Here is a 17,135-nt window from a genome sequence, read left to right as displayed (position 1 = left end):
TCATCACCAAGGGCAGGAGAAGGATTGGGGAAGGTGGGGGTGGGGGCTCACTTTTGAAGATGGGGGCAGTGAAGGAGGTGGGTCACCATCCGCAGTCTTCTGGGGGCTTGTGGTTTGTGGTTGGTCAAGAGGGGTAACCTAGAGGAACAGTTGTCCTTGCTGTCACCTCCTCATCTAGGGGACAGCAGGTGCTGGATCCATTCGGCTGCAAATTAATGGGTCTTCTTGTCCTTTTGGCCCTCATGTCTTGAGCCCACGTGGGCTCGGGCCCTGCTCCACGTTGGTTCTCTCCTCACAGGGGTCCATGTGGCCGAGAGCCAAGCTGTGAGCACACGGGAGCTGGGGTGGGGGTGGGGGTAGGCAGGGGCTGTGAAGAGGATACAGGATGCCTTCCAGATGCCTTCCCTCTTCCAGGGCAGCCCTCCCCTCCCGCAGACTCCAGGAGCTTCCTAAGATGGCGGGTGCTTCCTGCATGGCCTCGGGCTGCCCAGACATGGGTGCTCCTTGTTGGGAGGGGCTGGCCTGAGAAGAGCGAATGAAGTCGAAAGCACAATAGTCAGGGTTTTCATCTGCTCTTTATGGTAGTCGGGGTGGCCGGATTCAGTTTTTTTTTTGTTTGTTTGTTTTTGTTTTTTTTTTTTTTTAAAGATTTTATTTATTTATTTGACAGCGAGAGACACAGCGAGAGAGGGAACACAAGCAGGGGGAGTGGGAGAGGGAGAAGCAGGCTTCCCGCAGAGCAAGGAGCCCGATGCGGGGCTCGATCCCAGGACCCTGGGATCATGACCTGAGCCGAAGGCAGATGCTTAACAACTGAGCCACCCAGGCGCCCCCGGATTCAGTTTTTATTTTAGAAGTCCAACGAATGCCTTAGGAGGCTTCTCGGACTTGGAAGTTTATCAAAAGAGGAACCATCAGTGGCATTTCGAAGGTGGGGAGGGACAAGGAGACATCGGTCCCTTCCCCCGTGAACTGGGAGTGATGGTCTCCCTTGGCAGCCACTTGGCTGGGGCAGACCCAGGACCTACTACGTGGCAGTGCTTGGGCGGGACCTGGAAGAAGCCTCAGTCAGAGGACTTCAGGAAACTTCTCTCTGGCCAAGCAGCTGCATGTTTGTAAACTACGTTGAGTTTGGAACCAGCGGTTCCCCTGTGCCCCTTTTGTAGAGGGCATGAGTTTCCACAAGGTTAGCCTTTGCTAAAGGCGCTATAGTTACGTGCAGAGGAGGGAATTTCCATCATGGGGAACCCTCCCGCCTTGTTTAGGGCTCACGGGGGGGTGGGAGGGGGGCCGGCCCCCTGCAGCGGGGAGGGTGCTTTGCTGCCCTGCTTGAGGCATGAATGTTGCCGTGGCAATGTTTCTGTGAGGTGGCGCTATGGCACGGCCATGACTGTGGGATGGAGGCATTGAGTCACGGGGCCACGCTACAGGGAGCAAGTGTTAAGCCCCGAACAACACAGGCACATTCACATCTGCTTGCATCAAGTAACCGAGAGCACGTGCCTTCCCACTTCGCAGAAGGGCTGAAAGTAACAGCCATGGTGGAGCTGGTGGTTAGGACCCTTGTGTGTCTAGCTCTCTGCCTCCTCTGCTTTTAAGGGTAACCCGGGAGCTGTGGCTAGAACAGCTTCATCGCTGAGCTCTGGATCAGGTGTGTCACAACGGAGTCTCTCCCCCCTTAGCTGGTGGCCATGTGTCTCTTAGGCAGTCACGGTGGGTGCTCTTCAGGATTCTGACTGGGGCGGGCCTTCACTGAGTCGAATTGGGATCTTTGCCCTGAGAGGCTCGGGAGTTGTGGAAAGGATGGGGAGGCACCTAGCGTGGGGAAAGATCCTCTTGCAAAACAGGGAAGAAAGCAGCTCAACTATGTTGTGTGGGCAGGTGATTTCATTGACCCATGACTTTAGCGGCGGAAGGGTTCCTGGTACTGAGCCACAGACCTCACATCGTGGGGTCCCTGGGGACGCGGCAGGTGGCAGGAGGGGACCGTCTGGAAGGTCAGGCACAGGAGTGCCCTCCCCTGCTGAGCGGGACCGGCGGGCACCTGTGTGGCTCTCTGCTCCCTATCTTGGTGGGTGAGGAGGGGGTACCCTCTGCCCTCGTGCAGCTTTTACCGGGTGAGGAGACCGAAGGGAAGGGCTCTTGTCTTTCTGTTGGGGTGCTGTGGTGCAGCGAGGGGACGCAGCGAAAGGCCAGGCAGGCGGGCTCGAAATGAACCACACGGTCTGAAGTTTGCAGCCAGGGTGAAGACGCACGGAAAGCCTTCTCCCGGAGCAAGACGTGCCTCTTAATTTAATTTTTTATTTTTTTATTTTTTAAGATTTTATTTATTTATTTGACAGAGAGAGACAGCGAGAGAGGGAACACAAGCAGGGGGAGTGGGAGAGGGAGAAGCAGGCTTCCAGCGGAGCAGGGAGCCCGATGCGGGGCTCGATCCCAGGACCCTGGGCTCATGACCTGAGCCGATGGCAGACGCTTAACAACTGAGCCACCCAGGCGCAGTTAAAGTGTAAAATGTGGAAGTGGAATCTCGGGGTGGAGAAAGGCGTAAATGGATCAGGGCGCATCTCAGGTGTGGGCAGAGATGGCCAGGGCCCCACGCCGGCTAAGCTGCTGCCTGATTGTGACCCTAGAAGGCATCCATCACCTCCCCTGCTTTCAAATCACCTGCTTTGGATCCTCTTTCCTCCCTGAGGGGGAGGGGACGACGCGTACACTGCATTAACTTTAAAATTGCACACGGTGGTTCTTAATATTTGTACACTGATCCCCAGTGCCTCCTACGGGGGTTTCTGGGAAGGCCGACCAGAGACGCCAAATGGTGTTAACCAGGAGGGCTCACATCTTAAAATTGCATGCAGTGGGGCTAACATTCAAGCTAGTCTGACAGCCTTGGCGTCCGTCCGTCCGTTGAAGTGATTTCCCCAGCCTTTTTCCCTTCGCTGGGCTCGGCTTGTGTTTATGAAGCCCACCCCCGGGAGGCAGCTTGCAGTAATCGTCCCGCTTTACAGCTGAAGGGGGCCGAGTTGTAAAGGAGCGCTGTTACTGCCAGCGCAGTTAAGAGGGTCACAGAGCAGTCACGGCTTGCCCCCTGTGCCTGCCCTGGCCCACCGCGGGCCGGCGGGCATCCCGGCTGCCCCTGAGCTTTGTGTTGGGACGCAGCCGTGACAGAAGACCCACACGGTTGGGTCCTTCCACCCTTGAGAGCACAGGCTAGCCAAGGCCAGGGAGAAATCCCACCCCCGCCCCCAGACACACACACAACTGACCACCACTAAATGGGGTGATGCCCCCCCCCAAGAAAAAGCCGGTCAGGGAACCAGCTATGCCGGTCAGGAGCGGGAGTGATATTTGAACTGGCCAGGAGGGTGGTGGTGGGGGGGGGAAACGGAGGAGGAATAGGGTCGGCATATGAAGAGTGTGTTTCTGACTCCGTCTAGAGATGGACTCGCACAGTTCTGCTCAGAGTTACCCAGATCCCCGGCTCCCGCTCCTTACCGTCACAGGGATGCCTGTGGAGTTAACTTGTGTATTAGAAGGAAGGTGACCCGAACCATCGATGGGCCATTTCTTAGGCTAGAACAACAGCAGCGTGTGATGTCGAGCTGAGGCGATTAAGGAAAGGTCCCGAATCGATGCTAGATAGAGTGGGAGGAGCCCATGTGGCTTAGGGAGCCCTGGAGCGAGCAGCTCTGCAAGGGCCCACCTAGCACAACAAGACACACCTGACGCCGTAGGGGGCGGGGCCTGGTGCTGTGGAATGTCCTCGGATGCTTGTGCGTGAAGGAAGGCATGAAGGGAGTGCCAGGTGGGGTAACTGGCGTCCCCATGCGTGTGCACGGTGTCACCGAGGTGTTGGGGGGCTAACGTGTGCTTTTTTCCCCCTCCCCGGATGTGAGAAACAGGGGGACGCGTGGTAATCAGGTTGAGTTCGAAATTGCCCTTGACCCTTGTGTGCACACCAGGAAGCCTCTCCTTTGGCTTTCCCGGGCTCCTCCCGTCGCCCTTGGTCCCCCAGCTTCTCCGCCTGCCAACACACCCAGCCCCAGCCCTCTTTCTTCACTGTCTCCCGGTTGACCCAAGGGGACATGGAAGCGGTCCCTTCCGCAGATGACATGTAGGAGCTATTTGTTCTCTTTATTACATGGCCTTCCTTTTATTTCAAAATAACGCCCTCAGCAAATGTTTCCCGAGCGATTTCTTGGTCAGCCCTGGCTTGGTTGGCTCTTGCCGCGGGGTCACCTGCCCCCTGTGGGAAAGGGCCCCGGAAGGGACCTAAGCATCATCGAAGTGGTGGCGATGCCTCATGTTCCGATTTCTCCTCAAGCCCCAACTACAAAAAGGTAGAAGGAGAAAGTTGAGCGTCGTAGACGTCTCCACTTTCTGCTTTATTTGCTGATGCTCTTCAGCTGCCCTTCCTCTGGGACCTTCTGTCTCGGCGGGCCTTGTGCTTCCAACGTGTGAGGCCCCCGGTCTTCCAGAGAAGGGTCTGTTGGTGGCAGATTACCGTGGGCACAGAGGTCCTGCCTTCTCACAGTGACCTTTGGGCCTTCATTCCTTGTACTACTGTCCCCCCCCCCCCCCCCGCCCGCCCCCCAGGCGAATACAGTGCTGGCAACAAACACGACCCTTTTGAGGCAGCAGAGGACAAAGATCTTCCTGTGGAGAAATACTTCATGGACAGGCAGCCCGTGAGCGAGCCACCCGCTGACCAGGCGGCCGTGGACATGCCACACAGCTCCCCACTCCGGCTGGACAGAAAGCGTAAAGTCTCAGGTGACAGCAACCACACTGAGACCACTGTGGAGGAGCTGCCGGAGGACCCTCTCCTGAAGGCCAAGCGGAGACGGGTCTCCAAAGGTGAGCTCGGTCGGCTTCGGTGGCCAGCGCATGCGGCCGGAGGTGGCCAGACCCGAGCTGTGCTGCCCACCCTAGCCGCGGGGACGCCCAGGGGGAGTCCCTCGTGCGGAGCAGGGGAGGTCCCCCGTTCCCGCCCTGGAGCCCCGGGGAAGCCGCTCACGCCTCCCCTGTCCCCAAAGCCAGATGCAGGAGCTCGAGCCCAAAGATGGCCAAAGATGAATAAGTCCCCTCCCGAGAGACTTGGTGACCGGCTCAAGCAGAGGCAGGGACCACTCACTCCCCCTCCCCTCCCCCACCCCTATTAGCGATGCGTAAGACAATTTGTTCTCCCCCCCCAGGGGGCTTTTTGATTAATTTGTAGTTATTTCTCCATTAGATGACTGGCCTGAGAGGGAAATGACAAACAGTTCCTCTAACCACTTAGAAGACCCACATTATAGTGAGCTGACCAACCTGAAGGTGTGCATTGAATTAACAGGGCTCCATCCTAAAAAGCAACGGCACTTGCTGCATCTTAGAGAACGCTGGGAACAGCAGGTGTCGGCCGCAGAGAGCAAAGCTGGCCGCCAGGGCAGGAAGGAAGTGACCCAGGCGGTTCAGCCTGAGGTCACCGCCCAGGGCACTAACAGCCCCGAAGAGAAACCTGGCAGGAAAAGGGCTGAGGCCAAAGGCAACCGAAGCTGGTCGGAGGAGTCCCTCAAATCCAATGACAATGAACAAGGTATGCAGAGGCCACCCCACTCCTGGAGGGCGGGTCACCCACCTTCCGTGGGGCAGGGCCCCGGGAGGAGCCGAGCGCTAGAGAAATGGACGGACCAGGATGTGGCAGGCAGGGGGTGCTTTCCTTTGAGGTCCTTCCAGCCTCTGCCCTTCCCTGGGGAATGTACAGTGAGGGACTCAGCAGGGAGCTTGTCTTCCTGGCTCCGGCTCACCCTGGGGCCCGGGGCTGGGCAGGAAGGGGATGTCCGGGCGACCCCGCGGGGCTGGCCAGCGCCCTGGTCCAGCCTGAGCCTGTGTCCGCTCCCTCGGGTCCTGAGCACCCACTCCCCACACCCACCCACCCACCCACCCCGTGGATGGGGGTGGGAGATGTGGAAGGGCTGACTCCTGCCCTCCTGTCCCGGTCCTTTGAGGAAACTTGGGGCCGTTTGGCGTTTTGTGGGTTAACCTATTTGCCGGTTTGAATGTGGGATAATTAAAATATTAATGCTTTGGAAACATAATTGGTATATCTTTAAAAACTGAAGCCGCTCCAGTGATCAGTGCTAACAATGGGCTTTTCTTTCCGCACCGGCTACAACTGTGTAACGCCCGCTTCTTCTCGCCCTCCCTCCTTCCCGCCCGCCACCCCCTCCGGATTTAGGCTTGCCTGTGTTCTCCGGCTCTCCGCCCATGAAGAGCCTTTCATCCACCAATGCAAGCGGCAAAAAGCAGACTCAGCCAAGCTGCACGCCAGCCTCGAGGCCGCCTGCCAAACAGCAGAAAATTAAAGAAAGCCAGAAGACAGATGTGCTGTGCACAGACGAAGAAGAGGATTGCCAGGCGGCCTCCCTGCTGCAGAAATACACCGACAGCAGCGAGAAACCATCCGGGAAGAGACTGTGCAAAACCAAGCATCTGATCCCTCAGGAGCCCAGGCAGGGCTTGTCGCTGACGGGAGACTACTATGTGGAGAACACGGACGGCAAGGTACCTTTTGCCCCCCTGCTCCCCGCTGGGCCTGTGGGACAGCACACCCCGTCTGCCTGCAGCCTCTTCGCTTCTGGGGACAGAGCTTCCCTTTACCCACGTTCCTCCCCCAGATGTCACTCTCGGGGGCCCCCCCCCAATCCCCAGGGTGGCGATGAAGTTTCAAACTAGTAAGAATGAAACCCCTTTCCCCCCCGCCCAGGGCCCCTCCGCGCCACCCCCTCTTCTCCCCCAAAACAAAAGCAAAGGGAAAAGTTCCTTCCTCCGCTCAGGGCTGTCACTTGGGGAGGAGGGCCAGAGAAGCCGGTGTGGGAAGCCGGGCTTAACCGTGCGCGCCGCCCGGTTTTGTGATAGGTGACCGTCCGGAGGTTCCGGAAGCGGCCCGAGCCCAGTTCCGACTACGATCTGTCACCAGCCAAGCAGGACCAGAAGCCCTTCGACCGTTTGCAACAATTGCTGCCGGCTTCCCAGTCCTCACAGCTGCCACGCTCAAGCTCCCCTCCAGAGACCACCCAGTCGCGCCCGATGCCTCCAGAAGCCCGGAGACTCATCGTCAATAAGAACGCAGGCGAGACCCTTCTGCAGCGGGCCGCCAGGCTCGGCTATGAGGTGAGGGGCTTTGGGGGGGCCTGGCTCCTCGGGGCTGGGGGGGGTGGAGGCGCCCCATCCGGCGGGGGTCCGGGCAGGGACTCAGAGTGCAGCCCCCCTCCTTATCCGGGGCTGGGCTGGGTGTTCCAGCAGGATGTTTGTGTTCGCCCCACTCGCGCTCCCCGCTCCCGGCTCTTTGCTGGCTTGTTCAGTCGCCATGTGAAAAGAAAGGCCTCTCTGATGTTCACTTCGTGTTCAGGCAGGTAGGCTGCTTCGGCATCCTCCAGTCTCGCTCACTTATCTCTGATATAAAATCTGACATAACCCAGGGCTTGGCGACTGGGGGAATTTTAATGAGCCCTTTTGGATTCTGATTAGCAAGGGGGAGAGAAGTTATTAGCTCTATTTTGGGTTGCTTGTGCTGTTTCTCGGGCAAAGCGGTGCCCCTGTTGGGAGTGGGCGGGAGATGTCTGGGTAGGGGTTGGGCTTGGGGGGCAGACCCGAAGAGTCTTTTTTTCTGAGAGGGCTGGGCCATGGGGGGGGGAGCCTGAGGGCTGCGGAGGAGGGGGGAGGAGGGCCTCCGGCTGTGCCTAAGAGTCACCGCCCCCTCCCCCACCCTGCTCCTCTCCCAGACTGGCTCTCGCTGGAGTTGCCCTCTGAGAGATAGATTACCCGCTCTGCCCTGCGCCGCTCCCCCACCACACTTGTCAGATGAAATTGTGAGGTAATAGCCCACGGGGCAAAGGCATTTTTTATGCTGGCATCAGCCCTCTGGGAGTTGAATGGTGGAAATGAAAGGGGGCTCAGCAGGCTGAGTGTGGAGGTGTGGACGAGGGCTGCTGGGGCAGGGCCTGTGCTGGCCTGAGGGCTCGCGGGATTGGCCCGGAGTCCCGGCCCCCACACCCCGGCCAGCTGTGTGGGGGAGCCCTTCCTGGTGTGACCGCCTTGACCCCCAGGCGCGCCGCACCGCCCCCCCCCGCCAATATCTCCCTCCCCGGGCATGACTGGATAGGAAGTTCGGAGCAGTAGCGATTTCTTAGTTTGGGGGTAGTTTCGGTGGTCGGTTAAATGTGCTATTGCTTGTACCAACGTGCCTCTTCTGGAGATCTCTGGATTGCCTGGAGAGAACTCTCTGGAATGATTTTTAGTTAGGGGAGGTGAAATCCACGTGGCAGCCAGTTGGCCTCCCGTGAGCTGAGAGCTGCAGCACCTAGGATGACGGGGCGGATACCGTACCCGCTGCTGAGCTAGACCCTGCGTGCCCAGCGATCGCTCCTTCGCTCGTGATTGGTCGTGGTTGAGAAGAGGGGCCTGGGCTCCGGCAAACACTGGAGGAGAGGCGGGAGAGCAGGAGGGCGGGGCTCCCCGCTTCGCCTCTGATCTTGGCATTTCCAACAGTTGATCCATTTGGGACCGGAGACCTCAGGAGACGCTTGTTGGTCCTTTAAGGAAGTTTCCATTTTGGTTTTTGTGGATTTGTGGAACCGGTGGGTCTGAGGCCTGGACCAAGGACCACTTACTCGATCCGTGAATTTGATGCCTTTGATGGCACCTGAAGCCTTGGACATGTTTATGTCAGGACAGCTGTGGGGGGCGGGTTCCCTTCCCGCCTGAAGTTCAGTATGTAAGTTGCGTAATTGCCAGTTTTGACACCGAACATTTAACTAGTGACTTTTAACTCCCAACTTTCTAGAATTTCGTTGGGCAGAATTTTCAATTGTTGGGATGATGGCCAGTTAGATTCGCAGTCTAAAGATTTGTAGTCTAAATCTTTGAAAGTTGAAGGGCAATTTGTTTAACCCCGGAAAGGCATGTTCTACGAAAGAACTGATATGGGAGGGTCTTCCAGAAGTTAGTCTTTACCACTGTGATTTTCTGCTTAGCTAGAGATACTGTGTGTCATAAAAAGGCTGTCCGAGCTTTGTGTTGTGGTTATCTGGTCCTTAAGGTTCAGAAACACCCTCTGTGTTAAATAGACCACCTGCGTGGCTGGAGACACGCGAAGCTTTCCCTCCCCATAAAAAGGCTTCTGTTTCTTAGGCTAAAATGCCAGTGTGCAACCACATGCTTGTGCGTTTAGTGGTGATGGTTAAATTTTCTATGAATTGAATAAATCATGTTTTTAAAAAAGTTAATGAGGCATTTAATTAATTAACAATGTCGGGTTTATGGCCTTTATGGTTACGTTTTGCGGTTAATGGCATTCGGCTTATAGCCGCTTAACAGAGAATTGTCCAACGAAAACAGTTTAATTTTGTTTGGAAATGGGTGGGCTGCCCTTCAAACACTCCCACTTCTAGTGTGGAGAAGAAGCCACGAACTGTGGTGGGTCGACAGATGTGCCCAGCCCCTTCGCCAGTGTCTCTGTGGCTGACAGCAGTGGCCGGTCTAGAGGGCGCTGCCCCCCCCCCCCCCCCGCCCTCAGTGAGGAGGGTGTACTTGGCCAGCCCGCTTGACCCTAACAAACTAGGCCTCGCGGGATGCTCATTGCAGCTGGATTGGTCCCTCTCACAGGGCCCCCCTTGGGCCTTCTGAATCTTCCCGCAGACCGGCTGCCGGAAGACTTGAGCTATAGGTCTAGGACTCAGTGTTCATTGAACTTGGGGCTTAACCTCTCTGGACCTCAGTGTCCCCAAGCGTGGAATGAGAACAGTACCACCTTCCCTTCCTGCTGTGCCGCAGGTTACTGTGGGGTAACACGCGACATCCTCATCTGGGGAAACTGAGAAGTGCTATGAACAGCACAGGGCAGTTAGGGCGGCCCCGTGGGCGGCCGGGGCCTGCTGCCTTTCTTGCCGCCCTCCAGGAAAGGAGAGTCGACTCACCCACCAGCTTGGCTGTCCTTTCCTTTCGAGGTACCCTCAGAGCAGCCCTGTAGCGACGCAGGTTTCCGGGTGAAGGCCATAATTGTCAGAGCAAATAAACCCTGGGTTGGTAGGACCCCAGGCAGGCCGCCGGGGCCCGGGGAAATTGATCTGCGCACGGCAGTCGGTGGCGCTCAGACCTGCTCCCAGAGCCACGTGACGAGGCCTCTCCCTGGCTGGGGCACACAACTCATTAGCTTGCAGCCGTCCACTCGAGTCTGGCTAGTGAGGGCCTGCGAAAAGAGCAGCAGCTTCATGTGGTATCCTGGATACCAGGGCTCGGGGCAGGTGGCCTGGGAGCCCGGAGGATTGTGGGCTTTCTGGCAGGTTGGGCTCCGAAAGAAGAAACGCATCTGTGGTGTGGGCATGCCTTCTTTCTTCCGCCTCCTGTTTTGGAGGGGAGCTGCCGCGGTGACCTGAGGCAACAGGACACCAGTGGCCGGGTTTACCAGCATGCAACATTAGGTTCACAGGGTGAGCATATGGAACATTCTAGTTAGCTCCCAACTAACTGGTCACTTTTGATTGATGGGTCCCAGGAAGGGCCCAGGAGGTTTGCAGAGCCCACGTTACATCTGCGGGTGGCTGGAATGACCCCTGTTTGGGGTTTAACAGATGAGTTATTTCAAAGTTGTCACAGGGAGGCCTGCTCTGACCCCGTCCACCTCTCCGTCTGCAAGTAGACCGCGTGTAGGCCAGCCCCGCCTACCCCCAGCTCTGGGAACCTGACAGCTCTCTGCTGGGCATGACTGGTGGGAAAACAGTGTCGTGTGTTTTCTGGTGGCAAATGCTGTTCTATGTGTTTGAAAACTTTCTTAATCAAGGTAATAAAACATTGAATAAATTACTGCTCTGCTTACCGGGAGCGGTTCATATTAATATTTTAACACGCCAAAGAAGTCAGATTAATAACAGTGATTCTAATGCAAACCGTTGACACAGAATACCTTCTGAGACGGTGGGGGGAACGGTGAACTTGTTTTATTTAGTTCTCGAGATGTGTAGGTTGCAGCGTGTGGTTTTTCGGATCCCTGTCATTAACTTAAGTAACTATGAAAATATTATATATTGATTCTGTTCCCAGTGGGGTGGCGCGAGGTCAAACAGAGGGTGAGGTTATCTGAAGCACTTGGTGTCCTTTCTCGATGTTCGATGTGGTGCAAAGAGAGTGCCTGTCTTGTACGCTACTTACCCTGTAAGCAGGAGCGTGGGAGGACCCGGCTAACCTAACCCACCATCCCTCCCCTCTCTACGTGAAGGAATGTTCTCGGCTGATTTAATCTCTGTGCATCGGTCATCCACGCTTTTATCTGGACTTGTGTTTCTCTCCACTACCACCTACTGAATGGACCCGTTGACTCCATCACACGTGCTCTTGCCACCTCACCAGCACGCCAGCCTCCCCCCCCGCCCCCCCCCCGCCGGCCCACGCTGCTCGTGGGCTCTGGGCCCCGGGGGTGCATGCCCTCTGAGAGCAGGCGCTGCCAGGCCATGGCGAGGTCACCCTTGCAGGGTTCCTGGTGCAGTGGTCTGATGGCATGCCCCCCCCCACAGGAGGTGGTCTTGTACTGCCTGGAGAACAAGATTTGTGACGTGAACCATCGAGACAACGCGGGTTACTGCGCCCTGCATGAGGCTTGTGCGAGGGGCTGGCTCAACATCGTGCGGCACCTGCTCGAATACGGCGCAGACGTCAACTGCAGTGCCCAGGACGGAACCAGGTCAGTGACGGTGGTTCTCGGGGCCCGCGGAAAACCCCAGAAGGAAAGGTGCAGAGTGATAACCTAAGCACATTGATGGTGGAGTCTTCTAGAATGGAATCGAACAGACCTTTCCGGCAAACGTAGATGGAACTTTAAAAATTACTAAGGCTCCCCCAGACAGAAGGCCCTGAAGATGTCGGAGCCTGTGTGAATAACTGAGGGTGTTGCTTTTTAACCCCTGCACCCTTGGTCAGCATCTAGGAAATGGGCGTATTTAAAATACATGTGAATTGATAGTCTCAGGAATACAGACAGAGGGCCAACGGCCACTGGCTCCGTAGGAGCTGCCGTGTCCACCCACATCCCTGGGCCTGTCCCTTACCCTGTCCTTGACCTCGGGTCAGAGGCCCAGGTCGGAGTCAGCCCAAGCGTCTTTCCTGGTTGTGTGTGGGATGCAGCCGGGAGGCGGGGCATAGGGCTTTCCTGACAGGCATACAATTAGCCAAACCGCAAGGTATTTGGTGTCTCATGGTTTCCAAATAGCATTCCCTCAGGATGGGACTGCGGGCAGCCTTCTGACCCCAGTGGACACGGGCCGGAAAACTCTGTACCCTCCTGAGACCTCACCCCAGGGACTCTGCTCCTGGGCCAGAGGCGTGATCGTTCATCTCTAAGCTGCTGACGTGCGGCTTTCTGGAGAGGCTCCACTTTCTTTGTACCTCGTTTCTTTTTTAAAAAAGAGTAGGATTTTATTTATTTATTTTTAACAGTAGCACAACTGCTTGATGTTTTGGTTTCCACAATGGTGTGGTTCTCTCCCCCCCCCGCCCCGCCATAAATTCTTTTTTCCCCAGTCTGTGTCACTACTTAAGTTCATTGAAAACAGTTTTTTTTTAGCTTGAGTTCCTCCTTGGGGCCTGGATTAAAATAGATTTGCATTTGAGAATTGGGCTTGAAATAGTCCCTTGCACCTACCTTGGAAAGGGTTACGTGTAGACCTAACAACAGAGTGAGTCGTGGCTTGACCTCAGGCCCCTCGCCGTGCCTCCGTTTCCCTATCCGGATCGGCAGCGGCACACCTCGTTGGGGAGGGGTGTGCCCGGGAGGCTTGGCGCGCGCACATCCAGCTTCGCCCGCTGTCAGAGGCCAGCAACAGGCTTAATCCCGCGACGCGTCTCTCCTAGACCTCTTCATGATGCCGTTGAGAACGATCACCTGGAAATTGTCCGCTTGCTCCTCTCCTATGGTGCTGACCCCACTTTGGCTACGTACTCAGGTAGAACCATCATGAAAATGACCCACAGCGAGCTTATGGAAAAGTTTTTAACAGGTACGACAAAGTTCCAGAAACGGTCTTAGGCCAGCCATTCAGATGGTTCTGTCCGGGGACTACCCCTCACTCACGGGGCCCACCCTTCTTCGCCCCCAGTGACGCTTGCTGGGGAAAGTTAGTCTATCAAAGAACGGATACATAATTCAGAGCAGAGATACGTGCTGTCTTGTGAGGGCTGAGAAAATTCTTAGCTTGCCAGTCTAGCCTTTTTGGTGGGCCAGGGGCAGTAAGGGTGGTCTGTCTGTCTGGAAGGCAGGTGGACGGGTATGTAGGTCTGGTCCCATGTGGCTGAGAACAGGGAACTGGAAGCGCGCCCAGCTGTGGGGTAGACAGGAAGTGACATGCCCGCCCTCACAGGGACATGCCCCTGCGGCGGTCAGCGTTTCATCCCCCCCAGAGGGCTTTATCTTGTTTTTCTCTCTCCAGATTATTTAAACGACCTACAGGGTCGCAGTGACGAAGACTCCAATGGCTCTTGGGAGTTCTATGGCAGCTCCGTGTGTGGTGAGCAGTTGTCCTTTTTTGTTCAGTGGCAAGTGAATGAGTTACAGAACATTTCTCTCTGGTGTGGGTGAGGGGTGGCGGGCAGTGGGTGCTGTAAGCAGGGCTGAGTTGGGCAAGAATTTTTAAAGAGTCCTCTTTTGACAATAGTTGGCCTCTCACGGCAGCTTGCTGATTTCTTTCTCTCTTGTTTGCCCTCCATTAGAACCAGATGATGAAAGTGGATACGATGTTTTAGCGAACCCCCCGGGACCAGAGGACCAGGATGACGACGATGAGGCCTACAGCGATGTGTTTGAATTTGAGTTTTCGGAGAGCCCCCTCTTACCATGTTATAACATCCAAGTGTCCGTCGCTCAGGGGTGAGCATGGCCATCACGTGCTTGAGAACGAGCTGGGCTGCTGGGGGTGGGGCGGGCAGGAGTTAGAAACCCCTTTCAGCAGATGAGGGTGGGTGGGTGAATGAATCCCACGAACCCCACATACTGCAGTAGATCCTTTCTAGAAAAGGTGTGGAGGGGGGTAGTACAGCATGATCTAACTGCCCTTATCAGGGACCGCCCCCGCCAAGCCCAAAGGACATTGAATTCAGTGGCTGGAATTTCACAGAAGAGTTGGGGCAGCTTGGATCCTTAGGTCACTAAACTCTTTCGGAGGGGTCTTCTTTAGGAGCCCCCCACGACAGGCCACCGTAGGGACCTTCCAAGGCACTTTAGGTCTATTGGCCTCTGGCGATATACCCCCTTGTCGTGTAAGCCTGAGAAGGACATTATATGGTACCTGGGATCTTGAGTGTCATCAGATTTGGTTAGACCCAGTGTTGCCCCCATGGTTGGGCCATTGGGCCGCAGATGACCAATCCCTTGGGGGCGTGTGCACGACAGGAGACTCTTCGGCTGTGTGTTGACACAGGTGCTTAATGAGTAACATCCTCCTCAGGCTCCGAAGTTGTAAACACGTATGCTGCCACAGGGACATTTTATTCGTAATAGAAATCAGAAAGTGTGGCAGGGTGTACGGAAGGAATGTAACACCTTCCCCCTCAAAGGCGTCACTCCCCAAAGCACTGAGGGATGGGGGCGGAGGCGCGGGGAAGGGAAGGCAAGGCAAGCCAGCCGGCCTTCCGCGTTGATGATGCTCCATTCGGGAGGGTCGGGGGAGAGGACAGGAGCGACCCAAGGGGCCTCGGTGAGCGGCTCCGGGGCTGGGATGCAGAAGGCTTCCCACAGCGACAGTAGCGAGGCGCCCGCCTTGGACAGTGGTGACCCGAGCTGTGGCCAGAGCCGAGTGAGCAGGTGTTTGCCTGTCAGCCTCGGGCGGCCCCGTGGCACCCCGAGGTGAGGCTCCTTCCGAGGTGCCGTCCCTGTTCCCGTCGAAGTCGGCCGGTCCTCTGTCGGTGGTCGCTTAACAAATCCGGTCGCGTCCCGCGTTCTCGCCTCCGAAAGTAGATCTTCTAGGGATGGTGAGAAACGGGGGCGGGGTGGCAGTGTCCCAGCAGAAGTGACCGTGTCGTGTCCGTCCCCCGGCCCGTCGGCGTGGGGCTTCCTAGCCCCGAGCGCCTTCAGGTTGGCCCAGAAACTCGAGCCACTCTCCCGTCTCGTTCGCAGGCCTCGAAACTGGCTACTGCTCTCGGATGTGCTCAAGAAGCTGAAAATGTCCTCCCGCATCTTCCGCTGCAACTTCCCGAACGTGGAAATTGTCACCATCGCCGAGGCTGAGTTATACCGGCAAGTGTCGGCAAGTCTCTTGTTCTCCTGCTCCAAAGACCTGGAGGCCTTCAGCCCAGAAAGCAAGGAGCTCTTGGACCTGGTGGAGTTCACCAGCGAGCTGCAGACTCTGCTGGGCTCGTCCGTGCAATGGTTGCACCCCAGCGACACGGCGTCGGACGACTACTGGTGAGCTCGCCGGCCGTGTACAGTGTGTCATAGTGTTAATCTTTGTGCATATGTGTCATAATACGACTATTTCTGTAAAGAAAGGACACTATTACATATGGAAATATCTCTTCTTTATATAAGAGAAATGACTCCAGTCAGAAGGACTTAGCAACATGTTGTTTTTTTGTTTCTGTTTTTGTTTTTCTTTTGTTTTTTTTTTTCCTCTTCAAACTTCTCAGCCCGTCTTTATGAAGTTGTTACAATGTTTCTTTACTTTTCAAATGCACACCTGCCTTGGGATCTGTTCGTTTTTACTTGGAACATTAGTTTCTTTCCACTTTTTTAAGGAAAAAAAAAAAATGAGCAAAAGGAGCTGCACACTTGGACTCAGTGTCACACAAAGCTGTTTCAAGTGTGGCCAGAACCACGTGGTTGGTTTGGGGACGTGAATTGGGTGAAGGCACTTGGTAATTGTTGTAACTTTATGTTTTGTTTACAGAGTACCTGCTCAGGCCAGGTAAATGCTATTGGATGTAATCCAGTAGCGTGTAATATAAATTCAAACCATATCCACACACAACAACTAATTGTATGAAACTTTTATATCCTAATTTAAAAGCTGTGAAATTAGTTTTCACGCATCAAACCGGATTGTTTATATGTTTAAACATTTTATGCTCTTATTTAAAGAAGACTTTGAGCTATTTTTTTCTGTACCCTGTAAAATATTGAAAACTAACATAATATGTTGAGGTTGCTTGAAAATGTACATAAAACTAAAATTTTCTGAATTGTGTGTTTATGTTTGAAATCTGTGTTTTAACTTTGTAAGTAAATTCTCTGCCTTTGTATTTATATTTTACAAAAATTTTCTTAAAAGGCAATAAACCTGTTGAGGAAAGGAGAAAACCAAAGTATCTTGTGTCCTATGTTTTCCTACAACATTACTGTTGTCACAGATGCTTTTTAGGCAGTGGTGATGGTCAGTTCCCCACAGAGGACTTCAGAGGAATTTATAGTCTCTGGAAACCAAAGCAGACCGAGGATACTCAGAACACAGTTTGGAGTCTTATCCTAAAATCTCAGTATGTGGGCATATATTTTGATGTCTCTCAGATCCTTCTCTTCCCAATTTTTTCTTGATGCCCAAGTACGCCCTTAACGTTGTCTTTGGCCATGACGGACTACGGTAACTCCATCATGGCCAACCCTACATCTTTAAGGAGCGATCCTTCCAGAAACCGAGGGGTCGCGTCCATTCTCCCTCCAGACCTCATGTTTTTTTGTTACCTTTTACGGTCCAGGCCTGTAGTTTTGACCACCCTGCCACTCTACTGCTCTTCCTTTTCCAGCAGTATCCATGCTGGGTTCCCTCGGTTAGCACTCAGTTTCTCTCCCACGTCCTTTCACGTCCTTCCTTCACTGCGGAGCCTGGAAAGCTGAGAGCTACTAGCTCAGTTTGGAAGGTAGAGTGAGGGAGAGGCAACTTCTTGCTCTAGGAGCTGCCGACGAGAGCTCATCAAGACATGTTGGCCGGTTGGAGCGACTAGACCAGCCTTCCAACATCGGGTCTTCAGAAGCAGTCGGGGCTGTGGCAGCTGCTTTCTGACGCCTGGATGACAACCCTGGCAGATTGTTCTGGAGCCCAGTGGTCCCTCCCAAAGATTTTATAAGCATGTGATTCCTTGTATCAAATCCATTGGTGCTCAGAATGCCCCGA

General features: G+C 55.0%; 1 protein-coding gene across 10 annotated transcripts in view; it reads left to right on the top strand.

Moving 5' to 3' along the window:
* The window catches only part of BCOR (BCL6 corepressor), a 115,327-nt gene extending 99,009 nt beyond the window's left edge, over nt 1-16,318 (top strand). For 8 of the 10 annotated variants that reach the window (XM_032426697.1, XM_032426698.1, XM_032426701.1 and 5 more), the window contains 9 exons: nt 4,600-4,860; nt 5,237-5,581; nt 6,224-6,549; nt 6,904-7,158; nt 11,556-11,722; nt 12,889-13,034; nt 13,464-13,541; nt 13,744-13,900; nt 15,146-16,318. In XM_032426697.1, the coding sequence (XP_032282588.1) occupies nt 4,600-4,860; nt 5,237-5,581; nt 6,224-6,549; nt 6,904-7,158; nt 11,556-11,722; nt 12,889-13,034; nt 13,464-13,541; nt 13,744-13,900; nt 15,146-15,437 (2,027 nt within the window). In that variant the 3' untranslated portion in view covers nt 15,438-16,318. The remainder of the gene's footprint in view (nt 1-4,599; nt 4,861-5,236; nt 5,582-6,223; nt 6,550-6,903; nt 7,159-11,555; nt 11,723-12,888; nt 13,035-13,463; nt 13,542-13,743; nt 13,901-15,145) is intronic. The other 2 variants (XM_032426705.1, XM_032426704.1) reach the window with 1 other exon arrangement.
* Nucleotides 16,319-17,135: the final 817 nt, after the last annotated feature.

This window comes from Phoca vitulina, unplaced genomic scaffold (genome assembly GCF_004348235.1).
Source record: "Phoca vitulina isolate PV1807 unplaced genomic scaffold, GSC_HSeal_1.0 scaffold35, whole genome shotgun sequence".
NCBI lineage: Eukaryota > Metazoa > Chordata > Mammalia > Carnivora > Phocidae > Phoca > Phoca vitulina.
Note: the sequence above shows the minus strand (reverse complement) of the source record. Positions and strands in the feature narration are given on the sequence as shown.